Source organism: Podarcis cretensis, assembly GCF_951804945.1.
Source record: "Podarcis cretensis genome assembly, chromosome: 1".
Lineage (NCBI taxonomy): Eukaryota > Metazoa > Chordata > Lepidosauria > Squamata > Lacertidae > Podarcis > Podarcis cretensis.
In genome coordinates, this window is record NC_137170.1 from 31,943,349 (window position 1) to 31,967,859 (window position 24,511).

The 24,511-nt window shown below is 45.3% G+C and overlaps 1 protein-coding gene and 1 long non-coding RNA gene across 3 annotated transcripts in view; one reads left to right on the plus strand and one right to left on the minus strand.

Moving 5' to 3' along the window:
* The first annotated feature begins 18 nt into the window (after positions 1-18).
* LOC307214360 lies at positions 19-5,146 on the plus strand. Its single transcript, XR_013837976.1, has 2 exons — positions 19-294; positions 4,532-5,146. It is a non-coding gene; the product is annotated as an uncharacterized lncRNA (long non-coding RNA).
* Positions 5,147-10,488: 5,342 nt separating this feature from the next.
* Positions 10,489-24,511, minus strand: part of BATF (basic leucine zipper ATF-like transcription factor) — a 78,536-nt gene continuing 64,513 nt past the window's right edge. The window contains exons 2-4 of one of the 2 annotated variants that reach the window (XM_079973025.1): positions 19,962-20,069; positions 18,053-18,157; positions 10,489-11,108 (exon numbers count right to left, since the gene is read on the minus strand). In XM_079973025.1, coding sequence (XP_079829151.1) covers positions 10,899-11,108; positions 18,053-18,157; positions 19,962-20,027 — 381 coding nt within the window. In that variant the 5' untranslated portion in view covers positions 20,028-20,069 and the 3' untranslated portion in view covers positions 10,489-10,898. Of the gene's footprint in view, positions 11,109-15,979; positions 17,484-18,052; positions 18,158-19,961; positions 20,070-24,511 lie in introns of those variants that run through there. The other variant, XM_079973024.1, reaches the window with a different exon arrangement.

A 24,511-nucleotide genomic window follows, 5' to 3' on the forward strand; every position in this document is an offset into this window, starting at 1 on the left:
CCAGAAACCACCGCCCCCCCCGGCCCCCGTTGGAAGGAGCTACCTGGACGCCCACCACCACGCCCCTCCGGGCGCGGATTGGCTGCCTGCCCCCCGCCCCTCTGCGCTGCTTCCTGCTATTGCTATGGCAACTCTCTCCGTCCCGCGAAAAAGCCCCGGGAGGGGCGCAGAAAGTGCCGGTAGAATCGGGGGCTGAAGCTGCTTCCTATTTCCTGGTTCGCTGCCCGAGGCAAAAGCGACTTGATAAAAGAGCGGGGAACCAACTCTCTGTCCATAGCACAACGGGGCTTGCAGGTCAGTGGCCGAAGTCCCGGGTCGCAAATGACCACCGAGAAAGCAGCAGATGTTGGGGGCAGATCCAAACAGGTATATGGGCAGCTAGGGGCCCAGAGAGGATGGCGCAAACTCCTGCACATCCTTCCTTCTCAACTCTTTTTTAAATGAGAGGGGTAGCTGGCTGTGCATGGTAACAGATGCTCATTGCATTATTTTTAGTTTTAAAATATATTATCCCTTTCTAGAATAATGTGGTGCTGATTCCCAAGTTAATACATTTCGCATCAGGACAACAGAAACAAACTCTTGTTCTTGTGGTCGTGATGGTGCTCTGACGGAAGTGAATACAGAATGAAAAACAGCACATGCTGAGAGTATTTATTTACCCTTAACCAGGGCTGGCAAACTGTTATCTGTTTGTTTTTTGCTGTAACATATCAAGAATGTAGAAGCATTTGTAAAGCATGAGGAGGAGGTGGAGAAGAGAAATACTCGCTGTGAAGCCCCACACATATTCCCCACCCACCGTTAAGTCCAGAGTCTAAAATTCCCTAGTTGCACCACTGCAGTAAGTTATGCACTGAAAAGAAAGTCTATTGATACAGCTTTTCAGCAGTATAAAGCAGAACATTGTAGTGCAATGGTAGAAAGATCCTTCTGACCTCAGTTGAAGTCGGTAGCACTTGCTCTTTTTGCAAAAGCTCATTATATCATAGAACAGAGTTTCATAAAACTGAGTGAAATGCTATACAAGCACCTTCAGTTGGGGGAACAGGGCTCTGTACAAAGAGAGCAGCAGCAGCCGACAAGTCAATAACGGATTCAGCAGAGAACTGGGTCAGCTCCCACTGCAAAACATAACACTTGGCTCCTGATGCAAACAAAAGAGCATGTTCTCCCGCTCTTGTGATGGGGAGGGGGAGGAGAGGCATCAAATCCAGCTGCAGACATTTTCGGCATCTTTTACATTGTAGTCCTAAGCATATTTATTTGGAAGCAAGTGCCATTGATCTCAGTGGAACTTAATACACAATCTAGGAAGTAAGGGTTGCAGCCTTGTAAGCTCAAACTGAATCCAGAGAAGATGGAGGTACGGTTAGTAGGTGGTTCATCTGCCCTGATAAATTGTATTGAGTTTGTTCTAGAAGGGGTACATAAAAGATGAATAAGGTACATATTCTGGGCACTTCCAGACTGTATTTTCCCCCCTGCCAGGTGAGATTCAATTGCATCTTGGCAAACTCTCACTGCACAATTAAAGCTGATTTGGGAGCACTTGCAAAACAAACCCACTTCCCCAAAAGATCAGACTTCTATTGAAAAGGAAAGTGAACAGAAAATGCACTGGAAGGTGTAGGATAACACATCATGCAGTCTCCACACAAATAAATCAGGATGAATGCTCATTAGATAGCCGACATGTAATCAAATCTCTCTGCAAACAAATCAGGCTGAATGATAATTAAACAGGTAATCTGGAAGCAAACTTTGTCGCTGGAGGCATAGATTGCTTCTCTAACACAGAGTGCTATCCACTAGATTAGGCTGGACTAGGGGGACTAAGCTAGTCCTGGTTTTGGGAGGGAGGCAGCAGGGTTCCATCATTCTGTCTGAGGCCTGGTGAAGGGAAGAGTGTTGTGTACGCAACATTCCCTCTCCTCTCCTCCATCGCCTCGCAAGCTGGTGTCTCTGGCCCTAACTGTTCCCCTATGCAACATTTCACCGCACTCCACTGTAGAGTAGCATTTGTGATTATTAGGTAGCTGGTTCTGCAAGAAGTTAAGGATTAAAAACATATAAATTCAGAGTTGATAAGCCGGCTACGGACACTAAAAACCATTAACTAATGTCAATGGCATTAGTTTGATGCATTCTCTGTTTATGGCTCATTTATGGGCTAGAACTAATTTGGAAAGGCATTTTACTAGCTGTAATGGATAAACATCATGAGGAATAGGCTCTGCAGGTAAGAAAGGTCAATTACCTTTCCAGTATTAAACAGGCAGTTCAAACTTCATCTGGCATGCAAGCACAATAATAGCATATGAACGATTTATGAGCTAGGCAGGTTTAACATGTTCTACTGTAACAAGTCTATAAAATGGTTTTGCATGCATCTTGGGTTGGTTTGCATGCATCTTGGCAGAAGGTGTTGCATCTTGGAACTGAAGACTAGGGTAGCATATTATAAATGCAAAATTCTAGGCCTGGTTCTTTGTGTGATTTACCTTAGAGAGATTAGACCCCTGTTTCTAGTTGTAGTTTCATGACTGGAAAACTCATTACTTAATATCTGTTGTGTGGAATCTTGGGTCACCCATGGCTAACTCCCTAGTCCAGTGGTTGAGAACCTGCAGCCTGAATGTCGCGCATGGAGGTAATGCAGGGGAGCCAAAATGGATAGAGTGATGGGAGGAGATGTGGGTTAAAGCCTTCTACAACTGTTTGATTCAGGCCTCTGGCAAGAGTGGCCTGTCCCTCCCGTCCCTCCCCGAAGCCCATTGGGTAGGGAGAGACTGTGTCAAGCGATGGCCCCACTCACTTTTGTCTCCAGCCATCCCTATTATTGGTTTTGTTGGGATGCAAGGTTGCAACAAACCCACTTTCCCCACTTTTTGCAATAAGGAAAGTGATGAGGAAACGCACTGGAGAGTGTCTGACCTCCCCTCAAAGAAATCAGAATCTAGCCAATGTTGTGTAACCTCTGAGCAAAAAAATCAGGCAGAATGCTCAATAGCAGGTCCAGTGACCATCATAGATAGGTCAGCTTGGCCACAAACATCATTTCCTGTTTCCTGTGCTTTCACTAGTTTTTCTAAACTAGGATATTATTCAGTTTTCATGTCAGATGTTTGAACTTAAATTCACTTCTTATGACTTTAAGGACAAATAACATACTCAAGAGCCAAGAAAACACATTGTAGGCCCCTGCAGCGCAGATTCACCTCGCTCTTGACCTGTAGCTAAACCAGATGAGCCCTACACAGCTGCGCTCATGCAGTTCCTTCTCCCCCTTGTGCTTTCAAGTTAAGTGGAGTGACATTTATTATTATTTTCATGCCCTAAATTGCACTGTGTTCTACACACAGGAAAGGGTCATATACCGAAGGCTTGCAACTTGAGTGCATCAGCAACACTGTGCACGTACCCAGTGTTTTCCAGCCATATACTCCAGGGCAGCCTGTGCCCAGACAGATATAAAATGACAGGTGGGCATGAGGAGAGAATGCAACAAGTCAATGGCACTCTTTCTGCTCCAGAGGACTAGCACAAACAAAACTCACTTGTGCTTCCCTGGGTAGCAGACCTTATAATCAGGATCTTCTGTGCAAGTAAACAAAATATTGCCTCTAAGGCCCACAAATGAAGAAAAAGCATGAACTTCTCCCCTCACTACCATCTCAAGGCCAAAAGGACTCCCAGGGTTAAATCACAGAGCCTAGGACTTGCCGATCAGAAGGTCGGTGGTTCAAATCCCCACAACGGGGTGAGCTCCCGTTGCTCGGCCCCTGCTCCTGCCAACCTAGCAGTTTAAAAGCACGTCAAAGTGCAAGTAGATAAATAGGTACCACTCCGGAGGGAAGGTAAACGGCATTTCTGTGCGCTGCTCTGGTTCGCCAGATCGGCTTAGTCATGCTGGCCACACGACCCGGAAGCTGTACGCCGGCTCCCTTGGCGAGATGAGTGCCGCAACCCCAGAGTCATCCATGACTGGACCTAATGATCAGGGATCCCTTTACCTACCAAATTTGAAGGCTCTAAAAGGACTTCAGACAAATTCATGGGGGTGGGGGAGGCTATCAGTGGCTACTAGCTATGATGGCTATGTTCAAGGACTTCCACTTCCACAACAGGGCTTTCCTGCCTCTTCCTCCTCGCACACACACAATTTCCTGGGGGTGGGGTTTCAGGAGAACCCATGGATCAGTGCATAGCAAGAGAACAGAGGGGGCTGGTCATTCCTTCATGGAAGCCCAAATGCTTGCCTTGATGGAGCATTGCCTTGATCTTAGCATGACATTGCATTCTTCTCAACACCTCCAAATCCTAGGTGCTTGGAGTCACACTTGATTGGTCACTGAGAATAGGATGCTAGGCTAGAAGGGCCTTGGGCCTAACCCAGCAGGGGAATCTTCTTACGTTCTTATATTGGTCCATTCACTGCGCGTTGTATGTGCTTTGTTTTTTCTGTCCTGAACCTACTGCCAGTCAGTTTCACTGAATCACAGTTTGGCCCCCTTTCCCTATTGCACAGCTCCTGCACAACAAAAAGAAATTGAGGGGACAGCCCTGTTCCTGAAGAGGCCTTGATGAGGAAAGCTGTACCCATGGAAGGCAAAGGAACTCGGGAACACCTAGCAACTCTCTACTTGAAGGGACCAAAAGAAAATTCTAAACACCATTGGGGGCAGCTATGCAAATATTAAGAATAAGGGGAAAGTTACGGTTCTAAGGCAAAGAGGACATGATCTGAGCTTCTTGTGGTGATGGAATGTGTTGGAAATTCCAAAGGAGCTCAGTGGAAGGAAAAGGCCAGAGGTGGGAGTAGGCTGGGAAGCAGCAAAATGTGGTTAAAGTCCAACAAGCCACATATTGTAAAACAAGAAATTCTTTGCAGCTGAGGAGTGGGGATTTTTGAAGATAACTGAGATGAAGGATTCGCTTTAGTGCTGCTCTCTTTTTTTTCTAGTCCAGAAGTATCGCAGAAACCTGATTGATTGCCTTCCAGCAATTTTTGTTCTTCAGCACTGGTTCTTCAAATATTCTGACAGATTCTTACAAAACTTTCACTAATAGGGTATGTAGAAGGAGTTGGTGGTGGTGTAGAAGGTAATTAATAATTGTAATAATAATAAAAGTAGTAGTTTCATCCTCATTATTTTATTACATGGTTGTTGTATTGAGAGCTGCCTGGAGCGTTCAGAAATGGGATGCCATAAAGGTGGATAAATCTATTGTGTTTGAGACCAATAAAATATTTAGAGGGTTAGAATTATCTGTCTGCTTTTACTGATTCGAATCTGATTTATCTTTCTGTTTTCTACCTCAGGTCAGGCTGCCTAGTGCAGAAACATTCTGTAAAGGTGAGGAAACCCAGTGGTCAGTCATTATGAAGAAATGAGTCAAAACATTGGGATTCTTTATGGAGAGGACAGTGGGGAGAGCTAGGAGGAGATCAACAGAGACTCCTCTTCCATTAGAGCTGCTAGGATTAGGGAAATTCTCTCTTACTCTTGAAAGCAGGTATATAAGCAGGGCTGACCCAAGACATTTTGCTGCCCGAGGTGAAGGACAAGATGATTATTGCCCCACATTCCGTGTACAGAAGTCAGCTGGATTTGCAGTTGGGTTTCACTTCCACACTTGTCACAGGGCCACATCCTGCACCAGACATGAGGGCAGCAGGGAGTGCAGGGCAACCCACAGCTCTCTCCAGCAACACCTTGCCTCTGTGCCCCCCTGTGGCCTGATTCTACCCAATGGTAGGGCCAGCCCTGCTCAAAAAGAATGAAGGAAAAATCCCATATGGTCTAGCTGTCTAAAGTGGCTTTATGTCCATGTTTTAGGAGGTGGATAAACAGTCAGGCTATTTACTAATCACTTATCTTAACTACTCTTTAATACATTTTCATCCTGCTGTTGTATTTGCAGTTTTGTACACCCACTAGGCTGAGCTGGCATTCTAATTTGCATGATGGAGGAAGGACCAAAAGCTCATCTCCCCATGCACATATGTGAGATGGGTCTTCGTATCTGGGATTACTTTTGGGGGGCGAAGTCCTTATTTATAATGAAATTGAAACTTAAAGCAAATGTCATAAATGAAAATCATGTGATTGCAAAGTTGGACGTGTCAGCAAGTGAAGAGGTTCAGCACTGACTTTTGAGGCATAACCAGAATTAGTCATCATCAGATTATCATAGTCTGCATTAACACAAGTAACCATTATCTAAACGGATTGTGTTGAATCAGAAATACACACTTACTTTGGAGTGAACTCCACTGAACTCAGTGAGACTTGATTCTAAGTTAAGGTGCACTTACAGTGTAGGATTCCGTTGTTTAAAAGTTCAGCACTCTAGTTGTTAATGCTGCGGTTCTCCTTAGGGCCAATAGATGTCAGCATTTGCAACAAATGCTTCATTTTATACTATGCTCACTTGAAAGCTGGTCATTCTGGAATCAGGGGAACTTATTCTCTAGTTTGGAGAATGTGGTTAGGATAAGATCCTAAACTGTGCTTTTGTTCTGTGTTTGAAAGGGATAATGCTACCTTTGATTGCAAATGCCTGTAATTTGCTTATTGGTTGCGGACAGGTTGGTCATCTCTCAAAGATGGAAAAACTCATATTTGGTTATGCTGGACAAATGCTATGCTAAAGCATTGTTTATTACCATCTCAGAAAAACCAAGACACTATTTAAAACTTTAAAGAGCCATGCAGTAGGGTCTTCCTCTAGTCCTCCTCAACTTCTTCCTCCAACTGTTGACACAAATTCCAAACTTACTCCTTCAGCAGGTAAATTAACCTCCTTTTGTACCTAGGTTTGCTCCTTCTTTACATTTCCTCTACCTTTATTCTCACACTGACCAGTCTCCTGGGTTTTGCAACTTGTTGTATGCTTGCTTGCTTTACTCCATTGACTTGAAGTTCAAATCCATCTGATCTCCTGATACTTGGCCTCCTGGCATTACACAATGACATCGCAACAGCCTCTTTGTTCAGTATGAGCATTGCTTACTATACAAGACTTTGCCTTATGAATTCTGAATACCAGTTGCTGGCAGCGCTGCTGGAGGGGAGAGGGTTGTTGCACTCAGGTCCTGCTTACAGCTTTCGCACAGGCTTCTGGCTGGCCACTTTGAGGATGCTGGACTAAATGGCTGTAGTCCTGATCCAGCATGCTCTTTTTAAATTCTTAATTCTGATCTCTGGCTTCTAATCCCACAAGGAATACTTGCCTCAGAATAGGGGGAAGGGCCATCACAAATAGTGGTGTAAATTAAAAGACGCCTGCTTCTTGGGAGAAAAGCAATGACAAACCTAGACAGCATCTTAAAAAGCAGAGACATCACCTTGCCAACAAAGGTCCGTATAGTTAAAGCTATGGTTTTCCCAGTAGTGATGTATGGAAGTGAGAGCTGGATCATAAAGAAGGCTGATAGCTGAAGAATTGATGCTTTTGAATTATGGTGCTGGAGGAGACTCTTGAGAGTCCCATGGACTGCAAGAAGATCAAACTGATCCATTCTTAAAGAAATCAGCCCTGAGTGCTCACTGGAAGGACAGATCCTGAAGCTGAGGCTCCAGTACTTTGGCCACCTCATGAGAAGAGAAGACTCCCTGGAAAAGACCCTGATGTTGGGAAAGATGGAGGGCACAAGGAGAAGGGGACGACAGAGGATGAGATGGTTGGACAGTGTTCTCGAAGCTACCAGCATGAGTCTGACCAAACTGTGGGAGGCAGTGGAAGACAGGAGTGCCTGGCGTGCTCTGGTCCATGGGGTCATGAAGAGTTGGACACGACTAAATGACTAAACAACAACAACAACAACACATACTTTGAATGTAAGAGGTTCCAGATTCAATCCTTACATTGCTTGGAGGCTACAGTGGTATATTAATTATTTTATATATATAAATACGATACAATACAATAATCTTTATTGTCATTGCCCCATACAGAACAACAAAATTGAAAAAATCTACACCAGACATTGAAAAACCAACAAGCCTGCTATCCCAGCCTGGTTAGCCCCCTAAAAACTCTGATACCCCATAATTAAATTCAATATACTCCCATAGAGACTACCTTACATTGCGTTTAAAACCAAAATCACATTTGAATAGAAACTGTTTCTCAGGCGGCTAATCCTAGTCTTTATAACCCTGTACCTTCTTCCAGAAGGCAGAAGCTGAAAGAGATAATTTCCGGGGTGTGTACTGTCCTGCACTATCTCTGCAGTTTTCTTATGGCACCTGGAAGCATAGATTTGAAATAAGCAAATAAACAAACTTCAGGTAGGACTGAGAAAGACTCCTGTCTGAAATCCTAGCGAGTCACCGGCTGTCAGTCAATGTATACAATACTTTGCTAGATGGACCAAATTAGGCAGCTTCCTAACATCCCCACCTGAAGTGTCTTTTTAAAAAATTATTTTTAGGCAGGACTTCCCACTAGTAGTTTTTGTATGAGTGCCTTATAGTTCCCCTCCCTCTACTATAAATGGGTATTTCAAAGGTCCAAGGGACATTTCATGGGGCTTTCCATCCCCACTTGCCCCATGATTCTGGGCAGATGTGGGGAATACTGTATATTTTAGCTAGGGGCCACATTCCCTTCTGATCAATGTTCTAGGGACCACATGCTAGGGATGAGTGGGGCCAGAGCCTCAAGAGGGCAGAGCAATGAATGCAAATTTTACCTTTGTACAGTAGGCTAGTCAGTGTCTACACACCCCTCTCTGTTCCCCTTCGAAGGAAGCAAGAGGACCGATCAGAGTTCAAGGACGAAATAGGGGAAAGCACTGGAGGGGTGTGTGCAAAGCAAATTTGGTAGGCGGTGCAGCTGGGAAGGGGCCGTGGCCTGGAGAGAGTCTTTGAGGGCTAGTTAGAGAGAGTCTTAGAGAGAGCCACCCCTGCTTTTCATATCTACTGTGCAAGGCAAATGAGAGATCACTGGTGTGGAGGGAAAACCCTGGTGATAAGAGCTTTTTTTTTCTTTTCTTTTTTTGGTTATGCCCAAAGTTGCCATTTTTGTATTCCGTATAGGAATTATGGCAACCCAAGCACAGTTTTTTTATGCAACAATCGTATTTGCTCCACAGCAGGAGAACAATATGTTCTCTGTTTATCAAAGCTTCTCACACAAGACCCTTTCTGGAGAAAAAAACACAGTGTGGATGTTATTCTACTGAAGAATGTTACAGCTGAGAATTACCACAGCCTCAAATCCTCCTCAGATCAGAAAAATCACTGGGAAAACTAGTAAGATAGGGAATGGGAGCAGCTGCTTAAAGCACACAAGCAGGCATCAGGAATTTTGCAGGTTTCTTACTTTCTCCCCCACCTTCCCTAACATGGGCGTAGTCAGTGGGGCAGGGTGGGGCAGCTGCCCTCCATCAAGTAAAACAATAGAAGTGCTTAACTAACTGACCAATCATGATGGTTCTGCCCCCCCCCCCACAACAAAGTCTTGCCTCCCCGCAACAAAAATCCTGTCTACACCCATGTTCCCTATCACAAGTTTTAACAAGTATTTATCAGGCCCAATTTTCTCAATGGAAGCTATCTTTAATGTGCAGAGATGCAGCCTCAAGTTCTCCATTGTAGCTATATGGAGGACAGTAGCTCCCATCAGAGGGGGAAAGCTGCAGTCCTAGAGGTAACAGAAAATACTTCAACTTTGGTGTTTCTATGAAATTATTTCAAAAGATAGAACAGATTATGCCTGGCTTTATGGAATTTGTGCCATAGCTTCGCTGTACTGTATCTCCCAAACCAATTAGCAATGCAACTATACAGCTCGCTGCCTCTGTGTATTGCATAACTATTACAACATTTTTCAGGACCAGATTTTCTATCCACGAGAGTAGACCACCTTTTTACTGAGCATTTGTCCTGATTTATTTGCAAAAACTTTTCAGGGTGTCTGCTTGTTTGAAGGAAGGTTATTACACGATGTACCACTCAATTGCCACGCCAAACTTGCTAGTGCATTTCCCTGCCGCAAGTTACCACAGAAAGTTTGATATTTTTGGAAGTGGGTTTGTTGTGGTTGGAAGAGTTCAAGTCCACTTTCACTGTACAACCCTAAATTTGCCAGCATAGGCTTAAATCCCACCTGCAAAGTAGTGACAATCTGGAAGAAGCCTCAGAATGACTTCCTCCCAGGGCAAATAGCAGCTGTAGGTGAGGAATTTGGATGAGGACCATGGCTGGGACAGAGGGGTTAAATTCCCTGACCACCACCACCACTGCAGTCTTAGTCCACCTTGGTTTCCTCTGTGGCTGCTATTTAGCAAACAAAACCCCAAGCACAGCATTGTTCATCATGTAGAACATGTATTTTGTCCTGAATATGCAGCAACAATTCATAGTGGCTTCCTTGCCCAGTTTTCCTTGTCTCGTCGTTTCTTAACTCTGCAGGGGAAGGTCAGGCCAGGTTTTAAAAATAAAACATTAATTATATATATATATACTGTATATATATATAAAAAAGAGATCTTTATTTAAAAAAATAATGGAACAACACCTTTTGTTCTCTATGTCCACAGAACCACTAGTATACATTTTACAACAGAACATGGCTTATCGTACAAGGCTCTTTGATAAGAAGATCAGTGCAAACAACAGAACAGTACTGATAGCGGTTACTGTAGATTAAATCACACACACAATACCCTGCAGGTGAGTCTCGCATGTCACAGGGTCTTCACAAAGGCCAAATCCTACTGACATTTTACTCCTTATTCAGGACAGCACCTGCCAACAGATATATGGGAATACCCCCCCCCAATGGTCCATAGTGGTGAGGTACATCTCTCCTCCTCCTCCTCCTCCTCCTCCTTTTGTCCAGGCACGGAGTCTGCAAACTTTTCCCAGTCCTAGAAGTTGCTCTCAGTGCTGGAAGCATGGGGCACTGATGTGGGTCTGGGGAAAGGGGAGTGGCGTGAAAAGCACTTCGGTGGGGGCTGGGGGCTGCGTATGGAGGATGGAGCAGTGAGTCTCGTGGGAAGTCAGCATGGCAGAGAAGTGTTTCAGTTCATCTGACAGTTGCTTGATCTCCCGGCGCAAAGCGGCATTCTGCCTCTCCAAGTCTTGACTCTCCTTTAAAGAAAAGGGGGGAGGGAATCAGTTAGAAACTATAGGCCCACCGTGGAGAAAGAAAATGGGGCAGTCCAGTGGCTGAAGGGCCAAATGCAGGCCTTGGCCTAATTATATGTAGGTGACATGGCGAGGAAAAGCTGAGGTAAAAGAGGATAAAAGAAGGAAGTTGCATCCACACCATAAATTTATATTACATTTAAAGCAGGCATGTCCAACAGGTAGATCTATTGCGTATCAAGACCCCTCAGCTACCCCCTCATTGGGAAATAACTCACACCAGGACTCAGATATTAAGTTTATGTTATTGGGTGTATTTGGCCATAACTTTATTAAATTACAGAATGTGAGCGGTATTGGCTTAGGCATTGATTGGACCCGACTATGGTATATCTGACTCCTGCCGCTGCGTAGGAAGTCTGGTCCAAAAGGAAGTCCTCTGGCTCGCTCCTCTGTTTAAACTGCCCCGGCCATGCCCTCCTGGCCAGTGGATTGGCTAGCCGGGCTCTGACGTGGCCGGGATCCCGGTGGGGAGTGGATGGCCATGCGGTCCACTGCAATTCCTCCCCACTGGGAAGTGGAGCAGATCTGGCAGATCACTGTTAGATCACTGACTCCCCCCAATTTTGTATCCCCTAACAAAAGCTCAACTACTTTGACCTGAACTCCTAAAAATGGGGCTTTCCTCTTCCCTAAAAAAGCTCAACAACTTAGACCAGAACCTCAAAAAATGGGGGTAGATCACTGCCAGTTTTTAACTGTCGGTAGATCGCAGTCTCTTGGGAGTTGGCTACCCCTGATTTAAAGCATGCAACTTTCCCCAGAGAATCCTGTATAGCCCAGACTCTTCCCTCCTTTCCTAGTAAGGGACAATGAGCCCTTATGCAAGCCTCTATTTTAAAGTCCTGTCAAGGAACTGTATATAGCCCTGTTTTAATAGATTGATGGATTACCATTATCAGTGTGGAACCTGGACTTCCGGGTTGGCGCCATCGCCGAATGGCGGACTCCCTCCGAACTCCGGAGGGAGTCTGCTCGGCAGGGGCTGGGTTCTACCGCGCCGGCGACGCGGGGACCCTCAAAAACCATGGGCGCTGAAACCCATGGGCATGGTGACTCGGCTGGCACCGTTTGCGCCCCCCCCTGACCACGCGAAGGAGCCTTTTTAAAGGCTGCGGAGCGGGTGACAGGGGGGGGGGTGCTGTGAGTCCTCCGCTTCCCCTGCCGAGCGAAGCCGCATGCCATTTGGCGGAGAGCGCTGACTTCTTCCATTGAAAATCTGGACTTAAAAGAACAACCCGTGAGTAATTGGAACTTGGATTAAAAAGGGGAATAATTTTTTTCTTAAATTCGGAGCGAGCGGGGGAGGTATAAAAAGGAAGTCAACCTCCCCCCTGTTGTAGAGGAGCTAAAGCAAAGGACCTGACAACTAAGATCGAGCGCAACCTTTTCTTTTGATAAAGATATTAATTTCGCGATGGAAAATTATAAGCTGGGCCGGAGGAGAAGAGTGGAATGTGAATTAAAATACAACCCACCCACCCCCCGGAAGCCCCGGGAGCGATCCGTGAGAGCGCCTGGAGAGGAGAAATAGAGGTTTTGACAGCTGTCAAAGGAGCTGCCAAAACTGAAGAACAAAAAGAGAACTTTGTTACGAGGACTTTGCTGGTTACATTTGTTATAAATTGGATATAAACTGTTTAAAACAAGGAATAATAAGTTACTTTGACTGGTGGGTGAGATCGGGAATGAAACTGAGTTACTATAATCCCTCTAGAGGAGCTGTGGGTTATTACAAGTATCGCTGGCATGGAATTTGAATCGGACATTTTATCTCCTGGGAAACTGCAGAAATGGAACACTATTTTGTCTACAGAGGTCTACACACTAAAGGAGACAATAGATTTATCTATTGAAGAATGGAAGGGACTTGACGTAATGTTTTGTTCCTGAATAACAAAGCCTCTGTAGAGGAATTACAAGCTTTTTGGAATTAGAACATTTGTGCAGGAGAGCAGGGGGGAAAAAAGAAAAAAAAAAAGAGGAGAAGAGAGAACATCAAGAACAACAAGAAAAACAAGAACTGGACAAAGTTGGAAGATAGACCCTTTCTAAGATTGGACATTTGAAATTAAAGATGATTAAAAGACGGTAAAGATTACTAAAAAGACGGCAAAGCGGACTGGTGAAGGATTATGGCTTAGATTATGGTTCAGATGTGGGAGCTCCAGGAGACAGTGGATTTGATGGACATTGGGAACGCAACCGGGAAAGGGGGGAGGGAAATTTGGAATCCAAAGGGTGTTAAATTATATTTTATTCTTTTTTTAATTCTTTTATGTTAATCTGTATCTTATATTAAAGAGGGGAACTCGTGGAAGGGAACAGGTCGATTTTAGGGGATGGGAAAATATTTTTTAAATTGGGTTAATGATAATAATTTTAAAATTTGGGGTAAGAATTTGTTGAATCTATTTGAAAGAATTGGAATACAAGAGGGGGTGGGGAGGGGGAAGTCCTGGAAAGATGATATTGAAAATAAGGCCTTAAATTTGGATGTTTTTCTTTTTTTTGTTATATTTGAAAATCTTTAATAAATATTATTAAAAAAAAAAATATCAGTGTGGAACCTGAATGAGTAAACAAGGTTCCAACATGCTAGTAAAAGTGAGAAAAGGGCAGGGAAATGATACATTGGGGATATCAACAAAAGAAAGCAGGATCTCACTATAAGGTAGAGGACAGAGGTGGTGATTTAGAGTGCAGCACGAGAGGTGGAGAGGCACTGAATTTTTGCACCGTGCAGAGTGAGTGCTGCTGAAATTTTGAGACCCCAAGATCAGCCACTGGTGGAGGGTGGTTAGTTAATTATGAGTTTAGGACAGTTCAAGAAACTATCTTTTAACAGTGGGCATTATGAAAAACACAGGTTGATACTTGCAGCTGAAGGGAGAAAGAGGTCTTAGCTTGCATCCTGCTATGTCCTGTGAGCAGGATAAGCAATCCTTTTCTTCATCTCTTAAGGCCCCAATGGGGGAATTTCCTTTTAATGCAAATACCAGCTTCAGAGGAGGGATTTTCCTCAGAACTGCAGCAGGGGAGGAAATGGTTAAATACCCCCCATAAGATCCAGATAATTATCACTTCCACCCCTAACTGGTGTTATTTGCATTTAAAAAGTTAAAAGCAAAGACACATTTAATGTCAAGTCTAGTTTGGCCCTGAAAGAGAAAGGAGAGGGCGGGCAATAATTTAGCTGCCTTCCAGCTCTGTCTAGATTACCAGAATTACGTATTTCCTTTCATCTTTCCTGGCAGGGAGGTGTATCCCCAGCTACTCCTGTGCAACTCAATTTGCTTCTGTTCTTCAGAGCTAGAAGTTGAAAAGGAGGAGGGAGGGCATCCAGTAATTATTTTCTCCACAACAGATGAAGTGATGATCTCTGAGGTTTGTGGTTGCCAATTCCCACAATTGTAGTGACACTTGTTTTGTTTTTCAGTCACCAAAGTCACAGGAATTGCAACAGAGAACTGTGGCCCATGCAGATGTGTACAGAACTTGGGGGTCATGCTATGGGTTTCCATGTGAATACACACATCCGGTGAGCCGGTGTGGTACAGGGCAGTGTTTTCCCCAACTTTGTTTTCTGTAGACCACTTGAAAATTGCTGAGGGCCTTTGCAGGCCACTTAATTATTATTTTTTGTGCCTGCTGTACCAATTGCAATAGCCCTGCTTATTTGGTGCCTCTCAACAACCACTCATGTTGAGAACATCCAGGCTGTTGAGGAGGAAAGGAGACTTCTGCTTCGGGAGAGGCACTAAAGGGAGCACCACAGGATAGGAACCTCTGGTTCTAGAGCAGTGATGGCCAAACTTGGCCCTCCAGCTGTTTTGGGACTACAACTCACATCATCCCTAGCTAACAGGACCAGTGGTCAAGGATGATGGGAACTGTAGTCCCAAAACCACTGGTGGGCCAAGTTTGGCCATCCATCTAGGACCTGGGAGATCTGGTGGTTCCCACTGGTGACCACGCACCAGTCCCTGTCTCTCAGCCTAACTAAAGCTTCATTAGGTTGTTGTGAGGATAAAAATGGGGAGAACTGAGTGTGCCCCCTTGAGCTACTTATACAAAAGGCAGGATATAAATATAATATTACATTCTAGAAAATTAGAAAGTATGGCTTTCTACAAGGTACATTGCCTGGAGCCCTTTTATAACATGCAAAATAGGCCTTAGGTACACTTGTAGAAAGAAGAGATCCACAGCAAGAAGCATCATAATTTTTTTTGCTTTAAAGATATAGTTTTCAGTCAGAAACCTCTCCTGTCTGCTAGGCCCCAAAAGTGGCGGGGGGCGGCGGAGTGAGCTTTCCAAGCACAATTCAAAGTGTTGGTGTTGACCTTTAAAGCCCTAAACAGCCTTGGCCCAATATACCTGAAGGAGCATCTCCACCCCCATCGTTCAGCCCAAACACTGAGGTCCAGCTCTGAGGGCCTTGTGGCAATTCCTTCTCAATGCAAAAAGGGAAGTTACAGGGAACAAGGCCTTCTTGGTAGTGGCGCCCCATCCTGTGGAATGCCCTTCCATCAGATAAACAAAAAGACACTTTGACTTTTTGTAGACAAGTGAAGGCAGGCTTGTTTCAGGAAGCTTTTAACGTTTGATCTTTTGCCGTGTTCCTTTATATTTTGTTGGAAGCCACCCAGAGCAGGTGGAGCAGGATTTAAAAAATAAATAAAAATGAGCAGGCCTCTGTTTTTGACTGCAATACTGTATCTAAGAAGTGGTAGTGGGAAAGGGTCTGTGTGGGTGGGGTTCATAGCCCTTTTTCGCTAGCTACTCTAGAGTTTCCAGGCTGATTGACTGACGTTTTCTTCCTGTAAACTCATGTTCTGGGCAAACCCAAGCAGAGAACCCAACCCCGTGCTGATAGCGGATGACATTTTCAGTCCTCGGCCGCACTCTCTCCCCAGCCGGCGACTTATGAGAAATGACAGCAGTGTATCCTCCGCCGCCTGTAGGTTCCCACTGCCTGTCACCAAGCCCTTTTCATACACGCGTATTTCCTCGGCCACAGACATCCTGACCCGAGAGAGCGTGCGGCTCAGGCCTCAAGGAGAAGGAGTGGGGGTGGGGAGGTCAATAACTGCCATCTAGAAGTAGAAAAACCACCTGCCACAGGAAACCTGCTACTGGCCTAGAAGGAAAGTCTCACTTGTTTCTTTCAGCAGCTGGGGAAAGCAACAACGCAATGGGGAAATTCACCAGAAGATAAAGGGGAGGGGAGCTTCCCTCTCCTTGTAGGTGCAAAAACACGGGGAAACGTTTCGTACAGAGAACAAGGCTGCTCTCCTTTAAAGTCCTGTTTGCAATTAAGATTGGCGGCATGGCATACAGTGGTACCTCAGGTTACATACGCTTCAGGTTACATACGCTTCAGGTTACAGACTCCGCTAACCCAGAAATAGTGCTTCAGGTTAAGAACTTTGCTTCAGGATGAGAACAGAAATCGGGCTCCAGCGGCGCAGCGGCAGCAGGAGGCCCCATTAGCTAAAGTGGTGCTTCAGGTTAAGAACAGTTTCAGGTTAAGAACAGACCTCCGGAACGAATTAAGTACTTAACCTGAGGTACCACTGTACTGCTGAAAATATCTTTCCAAAGGCAGCCTCATTGGATTCTGCATTATCATACTGAATGCTATTGTCGACACTGGCTGGCAGCAGATTTCTAAGGTTCAGGCAAGGGTCTTTTTCAGCCCTCCTTAGAGATGCCTGGGACCTTTTGGGTGTAAATTGTGTGCTCTGCTACTGAGCTATTGCCCTTCCCCCTTCAGACAAAGGCACTGCTCTTGTTGTGCAGATACTGCTTTTCCCACAGCAGAAGCAGTTGTGTTTGCAACTGTGGCCAGTTTCAGCAGTTCTGGAGCCACAAACAAAAGACATTGGCCATGAATGTGAGCGATCTGGTGCAGAGCTGAGTCACGGGCCTAGTTCAGACAAAAAAGAAGAGCAACAAGCGGACTAGATCTGTACTTGGAATGTACCACAGCAGGTGGGGAATTGCATGCTTGGATGCTTTCTGGTGAAAAAGAAAAATGACTTGCCCACATAAAACTAGCATATCAGAGAGAAGGCTAGGTGAGAATTTTTCTCCATTATACTGTATCTTGGTTTCTACATGCAGATATAGCGTTCAATATGTGTGATTTCTGCTTACTTTTACCCAGTGCTCAGTACAGTGTTACCTCGGGTTAAGTACTTAATTCGTTCCGGAGGTCCATTCTTAACCTGAAACTGTTCTTAACCTGAAGCACCACTTTAGCTAATGGGGCCTCCCGCTGCTGCCGTGCTGCTGCTGCGCGATTTCTGTTCTCATCCTGAAGTAAAATTCTTAACCTGAAGCACTATTTCTGGGTTAGCGGAGTCTGTAACCTGAAGTGTATGTAACCTGAAGTGTATGTGACCAGAGGTACCACTGTACTAGCATCGCAGTACTGTGGAAGGTATAGGAATGCATATGCTCACCTCAATGCATATACAGTATACCATGGGATTCAAGGTGTATGCTCTGGATAATTTGTGGTATCTGTGTTATTAAGTGCATAAAAGTATTGAAATGAATTGACATCATTGCTGATATAGGAACAAACGGGGGAACTATACTAAGGGAGAAAGGTTCTGGTGATTTGCCTGCTAGACTCCCATAAATTAAGAAAGCCTTTATTTTCCTGTGAGGGCCCTTTATGGCAGATTGCTAAAGCAACAAAAAAATGAATATTGAATTATATGAGAGGAGCTTTTACAGAAAGGCACACCCAGCCACACAATTGCCTACCTGCAGTCTGTGGTGGTACAGTTCAGGAACAATTTTTAGCACCCCACCTGCACGAAACAGGGCTAATCCCAGAGAAATCCTGGTGGGTAGGGGATGGGCATTCTTACCATGTGCAGGGTATCTGCTTTCTGTGTCTGTTTCTGTCGGCTCTTCTGGGCTGCAATACGATTCTTTTCTCTTCTTTGTACTTTTCTCATATCATCCGAAGATTCCTGGGTGAGGGGAATCACGCAATACAAGGTATGACAACAGGAATACCATCTTAACATCTATACATGTAAGGATCTTGCATAGAATGCCAATGTTGGGATAGAAAGCAGAAGGATGCGTTTTTCTCAGCAATTATCTCTCCTCCTCCATTGTCTCCATGGCAGATTCAGTATCAGCTTGATGGAGGACCCTCCCCTCCCCCAAATTTGCCCCAATTCCTAATGCAGGAGAAGTAAGTGCATCTAAGGATCAGGAGAACCAGCAGGTTAATTACATGAGACATCAGAGATGAGCAACAACCCTTTTGGAACTCTCAATACAAAAGAGTTGGGGTGTTCATCTTACATTCAGATAACTAGAGCAGGGAAGGATGACCTCCAGATGTTGCTGGACTACAAATCCCATCCTTCCTTACCATTGGCCATGTTGGCTGGGGCTGATGGGAGCCGTAGTCTAACAGTATCTGAAGAGCCGCAAATCCCCCATTCCTGAACTACAGTATTGGGTTTTATGTAAAAGTCCCCCAACCTACCAATCCCAACCTAGCTATGGTGCTAGGATATAGCATGAAGGCACATGAGACTACCAGCTTACAAAGCTACGCCAGTTTAGACCTGCTTAGTATCTCTCAATAGGTGATGGACTACCTGGGAATCATACATATGCTGCCTTGGGTTTCATGAAGGAAGCAGGGAGGGATATAAATGTTAAGATAAAAAAATCGATTCACCCATGTCTTTGCCTCACTTTTTTAAAAATTACATCATGTCCAATGATGTAATTTCATGCCTTCCTTGGATAATCTCTTACTGAGTTGTATTTAACACTTCTTGTAGGGTTCCTATTTCCTTTAGTATATGAGTCTATGAACTCTTTGCACAGATTTGTTCAAGTTTTAAGGACCTGTTCCTAGCAAAGTAAATATCTGGTCTCCATCTTAGGATTTTAAAACTTATCCCATCTTGGGTGGTTGTGGTGCTGGAGGCATCTTAACTCCTTCAATGTTTTCTTCAATGTTTTCTTGAGAGGACCACAATGGATCAGCACACCTGGCTGCTAACCATAAGGTTGGTAGTTCAAGCCCAACCAGGGATGGCTATGGGCAGGATTGCTGCATCGCAGGGGGTTGGGCTAGATGACCCATGGGGTCCCTTCCATCTCTACAATTCTGTGATTCTATGACCTCCAAAGTTTCTTCTTTTTTGGGACCGTGACTTCACCCCAGGGAGAATGGCACAATCCAGCAGAGGCTTGAGCAGTGCCAAGCAGATGAGGACATTTTATGCCACCTATCTGTAAACAGTTATTCTGTTACAATAGCCATCAATGACACTTGTGATGCTTTTCTGCAAGAGTATCACCAAGCTTCCTCATTCGGTCCCTGCACTGCTGTAACTTTAACTGTTTCATATTAGCCTATTGCCTAGCTTCTTATCTTTGGTTTAGCTTTTCTGAATAGCATTCTCCTGGGTTTGTCCCTACATCAGTTCCTTCAAAGTCCTACGAAAATCCCGACAGCGCTGAACGTTTCTCATTCATTCTGTTCCTCTCTATTTCAGCACACGAGACGAAGTGTTTGGCAAAGTGGCAAGACGGTATCCATTGGAGCTCATATTTCATTTCTGGAGTTGTTCTGGTGCCTTTAAGCATAAACAGGCAGAAATCCCATAGGCAAAGTCTTCCCCATGCTAGGAGATGCCGCATCTGTTGAATTTCTGTGTTTTGTGCTCAAGGCACAGGAGCCCTGCTAGAAAAAAAAGAGAGACGGCCATAAAATTACCTCAAAAGGATTTGCCCAAACTGTACCTGTTTGCTGGATGAAGAGGACTGGCTGTAGCTGCTGGAGTCGCTGCTGTCAGAGCTATGGGGCATGGCTTACAGCTCCCCCTGCCTGTGGTCTTTCCTTTCTTGCTTGGTCTTTGGTGATTCCCCCACTACTTTTCTGTTGATTTTTCCTCTTTCTTCCTTTCCCTCTCCTTCTGGCTTCTTGGTCACTTTCTTTGACACTCTCCCAGCGTCTGCATTCCTGTCCTTTTAGAGTCTGCAGCTCACTCTGCTAGTTCCCTCTCTTTAGAGCTTAGCTGCTGTGGTTTCTCGGAAGCTGCAAGGGACTCAACTGAAAGTCACGTGGGCGGAAACTCCGAAGATCAAAAGTAATGAGAGAGAGAGAAAAAAAAAAACCTTTGGGAAAATCAAAATGGTCTGAAAAGAAAAAAAAAAACCCGCATAACTTAAGGCAGTTAGCAAAAGAGAAAGAGCGGTTTCGGCTACATTGCAAACCTCAGAAGAGGAGGAGAAACAATAAAGTCTGTTAAGTATAAAGATAAAGGTAAAGGTAAAGGTACCCCTGCCCGTACGGGCCAGTCTTGACAGACTCTGGGGTTGTGCGCCCATCTCACTTAAGAGGCCAGGGGCCAGCGCTGTCCGGAGACACTTCCGGGTCACGTGGCCAGCGTGACAAAGCTGCATCTGGCGAGCCAGAGCCGCACACGGAAACGCCGTTTACCTTCCCGCTGGTAAGCGGTCCCTATTTATCTACTTGCACCCGGAGGTGCTTTCGAACTGCTAGGTTGGCAGGCGCTGGGACCGAGCAGCGGGAGCGCACCCCGCCGCAGGGATTCGAACCGCCGACCTTTCAATCGGCAAGTCCTAGGCGCTGAGGCTTTAACCCACAGCGCCACCTGCGTCCCTAGTATAAAGATAGGGTTGCCATATTTCAAAAAGGAAAATTCCTGACACCCACAAAGTGGCTTTTTACTTGGCAGACCCCCAAATTGCTGTTTTTTTGTTTTTTGTTTTTTTTAGGAAACCACCAAAATCGTTGAGAATCTTTCTGGGGAACAAACCCAAATTGTTGAGCTTTTGGGGGGAAACCTCAACACAAAATACAGTGGTACCTCAGGTTACATACGCTTCAGGTTACAGACTCCGCTAATCCAGAAATATTACCTCAGGTTAAGAACTTTGCTTCAGGATGAGAACAGAAATCGGGCTCCGGCGGCACAGCAGCAGCAGGAGGCCCCATTAGCTAAAGTGGTGCTTCAGGTTAAGAACAGTTGCAGGTTAAGAACAGACCTCCAGAACAAATTAAGTACTTAACCTGAGGTACCACTGTAGTGATTTTAAGCTTTTGGAGCTGTTTCTGAGGGGTGTGGGGGGGGGTGCGAGGTGTGTGGTACGTCCCGGGTGTCATCCTTGAGTGGGGTGACAAAATGTCACACCGCGGGGGGGGGGGGGGACTGGCCTGCAGCACGCCTGAGCTACGCATCTCTCCTGGGAGTGACGCAGTGGGACAGAACCCCACGCTGCCCAAAACAGCAGCATGGGCCTTGCATCCACCAGATCGCCGCCCCCTTGGGCGGATCACCGCAGCAGCACCCCTATGCGGTGCCCCCATGTGCAGATTGCTGCGGCGCCCCCGTGGGTGGCTCACCCTGCCCCCGCCGCTCCTGGTGCAGCTAGCTACGCCCCTGCTGTTTCCACTACTTTTTCTATCACGTTGCCATCCATCCAGGTTTTCCCTGACATTTTGCCGATTTGGCAAAATTGCCCCCAACGCCATTTTTACACCCCAAAACCAGGACATGTCAGGAATTTTCCTGACGTATGGGAAACTTATATAAAGATAATAATAATAATAATAATAATAATAATAATAATAATAATTTATTATTTGAACCCCACCCATCTTTCTGGGTTTCCCCAGCCACTCTGGGCAGCTTCCATAAAAACCAAAAATACACTAAAATATCACAGATTAAAAACTTCCCTGAACAGATGAATTGTGAAGGAGCCGTATGATAGGAGAGGGGGAAAAAACAGTTCAGTCCAAATATATTTTGTAGAGGCCATCACAATTGTAGATGGCTGTGATGTATCTTTATGATTCAGCACTATATAAATATTTATAGAAATAAAATAAAAATGCAATGTTCAGTACTGGTAAAAAAAACAAACCAGTGTGATTAAAAAAAAATTAAAAAGCTGTACATTTGCAAGTAAGCAAGCAAAGAAGACAATCTTTGGTATTAGAATTCTCACATTATTGGGAAACAGAAATTCCATTTCTTGTCTTTGCCTGGAAGCAAGTAGTTAAGATATTTGGATATTTATACTGTATATCTATCTTTAGATTGTTAAGAGCATGAGAGATCTCAAAAACTCCTTAGTGAAATTGATGTACTAACTAGCATTTGGAACGTGTCACTAAAACTGACCTCCTTATTCAAAGGCTGGAAAACAGCCAACACAACAAGGGTTCCGGGAGGAGCCAGGAAATTACAAACCAAATGGCTTCAGTTCTAAATAAATTAGTGGGAAGCATTTGTAAAGATAGGAATTATCAACCACAGAAGACCCAGCCCTTCAGGGGAAGAACTAGTGGTTTTCTGCAATGGAAAGTCCTTCTCACCAATCTTTTGGATTTCTTTGCAATTCAACAGGCTTGTACTTAGTGGTGATGCAGTAGACATTATGTATATGGACTTCCAGAAAGCTGCTGACAAAGTCACTCAACAAAGGGCCTTCCTAGGTAAGTTTAGCAATCACATAACAGGAAGGGTCCTCTTATCGATTAGCAACCAGTTAAGTAACAGGAAGCAGGAGATAAGAGTAAATAGACAATCTCACATAGGTGGAAAATATGCAGATATTCCAAATCTTTGTACTGTAGCCGATCCCACTTAACTTTTTCATAAACAAAAAAATAAACTAGATTGACAGGGCGGACTACCAGAGACCCACTCCCATGGTAATCCTCTCTCTTGTTTATTCTCATTTGTGGAGGTAAAGGGCAATAAAACCCACTGCCTGAACCAAGCAATTTCTACAAGAAAAAGTTGCTAGAGACAGAGATACGACCTGCTGGCAGTGATTAGTTTGATTGGCTAAGCAGAGGACATGGGCAGAAACATGTAAGGAGCCTCTCAGTTAGTGGGAAATTTTTATATATATATATATATATATATATATATATATATATATATACACACACACACACACACACACACACACACACACCGTATTTTACGCCCAAAAAAGAAGGGGAAATGTGTGTGCGTCCTATGGGGCGAATGCAGGCTTCAGGAAGCTATCCGCAAGCCTTGCAAGCCCGGCAGGAGGTCCCGTGGGCTCTCAAGGCTTGCGGGCAGCAGCCTGCAGCCTACAAGCTCAGGGGACAGCGGGGAGGCGCAGCACCGCCACCCTGCTATTCCCCGACCTGGTCTGGAGGCTGGCGGGGGGGGGGAGGGAGAAGCAAGCTTGCTTCTCCCCATCGCCAGCCCCACAAGCTCGGGGGATAGCGGGGAGGCAGAGCGCCACCACCCCGCTATTCCCCGACCTGATCTGGAGGCTGGCGGGGGGGGGGAGGGAGAAGCAAGCTTGCTTCTCCCCATCGCCAGCCCCACAAGCTCGGGGGATAGCGGGGAGGCAGAGCGCCACCACCCCGCTATTCCCCGACCTGATCTGGAGGCTGGCGGGGGGGAGAAACAAGCTTGCTTCTCCCCATCGCCAGCCCCACAAGCTCGGGGGACAGCGGGGCAAGCCGCTGCCCCATGGAGGCTAGAGAGGCTGTCCCTGAAGGCAGAAGAGGGAGACGGAGCGCTTGGGGATGGCTGCGCAAACCTGGGGGGGAAATAAAAATTTTTTCCTTGATTTCCCCACCATAAAAACTAGGTGCGTCCTTTGGGCCGGTGCGTCCTATAGGGCGAAAAATACGGTATATCCCCCACTTTTTCCCCTGGGTGGGTCACAAAAAAACCCAACCACTAAGCTAAACATATAAACGACAATAGTTAGAATTTGAAATGATGTAAAAACAACTCTATAAAAATGCAGATGGTAAAAACAGCACAGCACTAAAAGCTAAATGACCCTTGGATGGTTAAGTCCAGTCAAAGGCGACTATGGGATTGCGGCGCTCATCTCGCTTTCAGGCTGAGGGAGCTCGCGTTTGTCCGCAGACAGCTTTCTGGGTCATGTGGCCAACATGACTAAACCACTTCTGGCGTAAGGGGACACTGTGATGGAAACCAGAGCGCACGGAAACACTGTTTACCTTCCTGCCGCAGTGGTACCTATTCATCTACTTGCACTGGCGTGGTTTCAAACTGCTGGGTTGGCAGAGGCAGGGACAGAGCAACAGGAGCTCAGTCCGCCGTGCAGATTCAAACCACTGACCTTCTGATCAGCAAGCCCAATAGACTCAGTGGTTTAGACCACAGCACTACCCACGTCATTAAATAATGACACTGGATATCAGGATAAAGTCTGGACTACGGCTTGGAAGGTTTGGGGAGGGGCTCAGAAACTTGGGAGAACCGTATAACACTTTGCTGCACACAGGAACCTCCACTGAA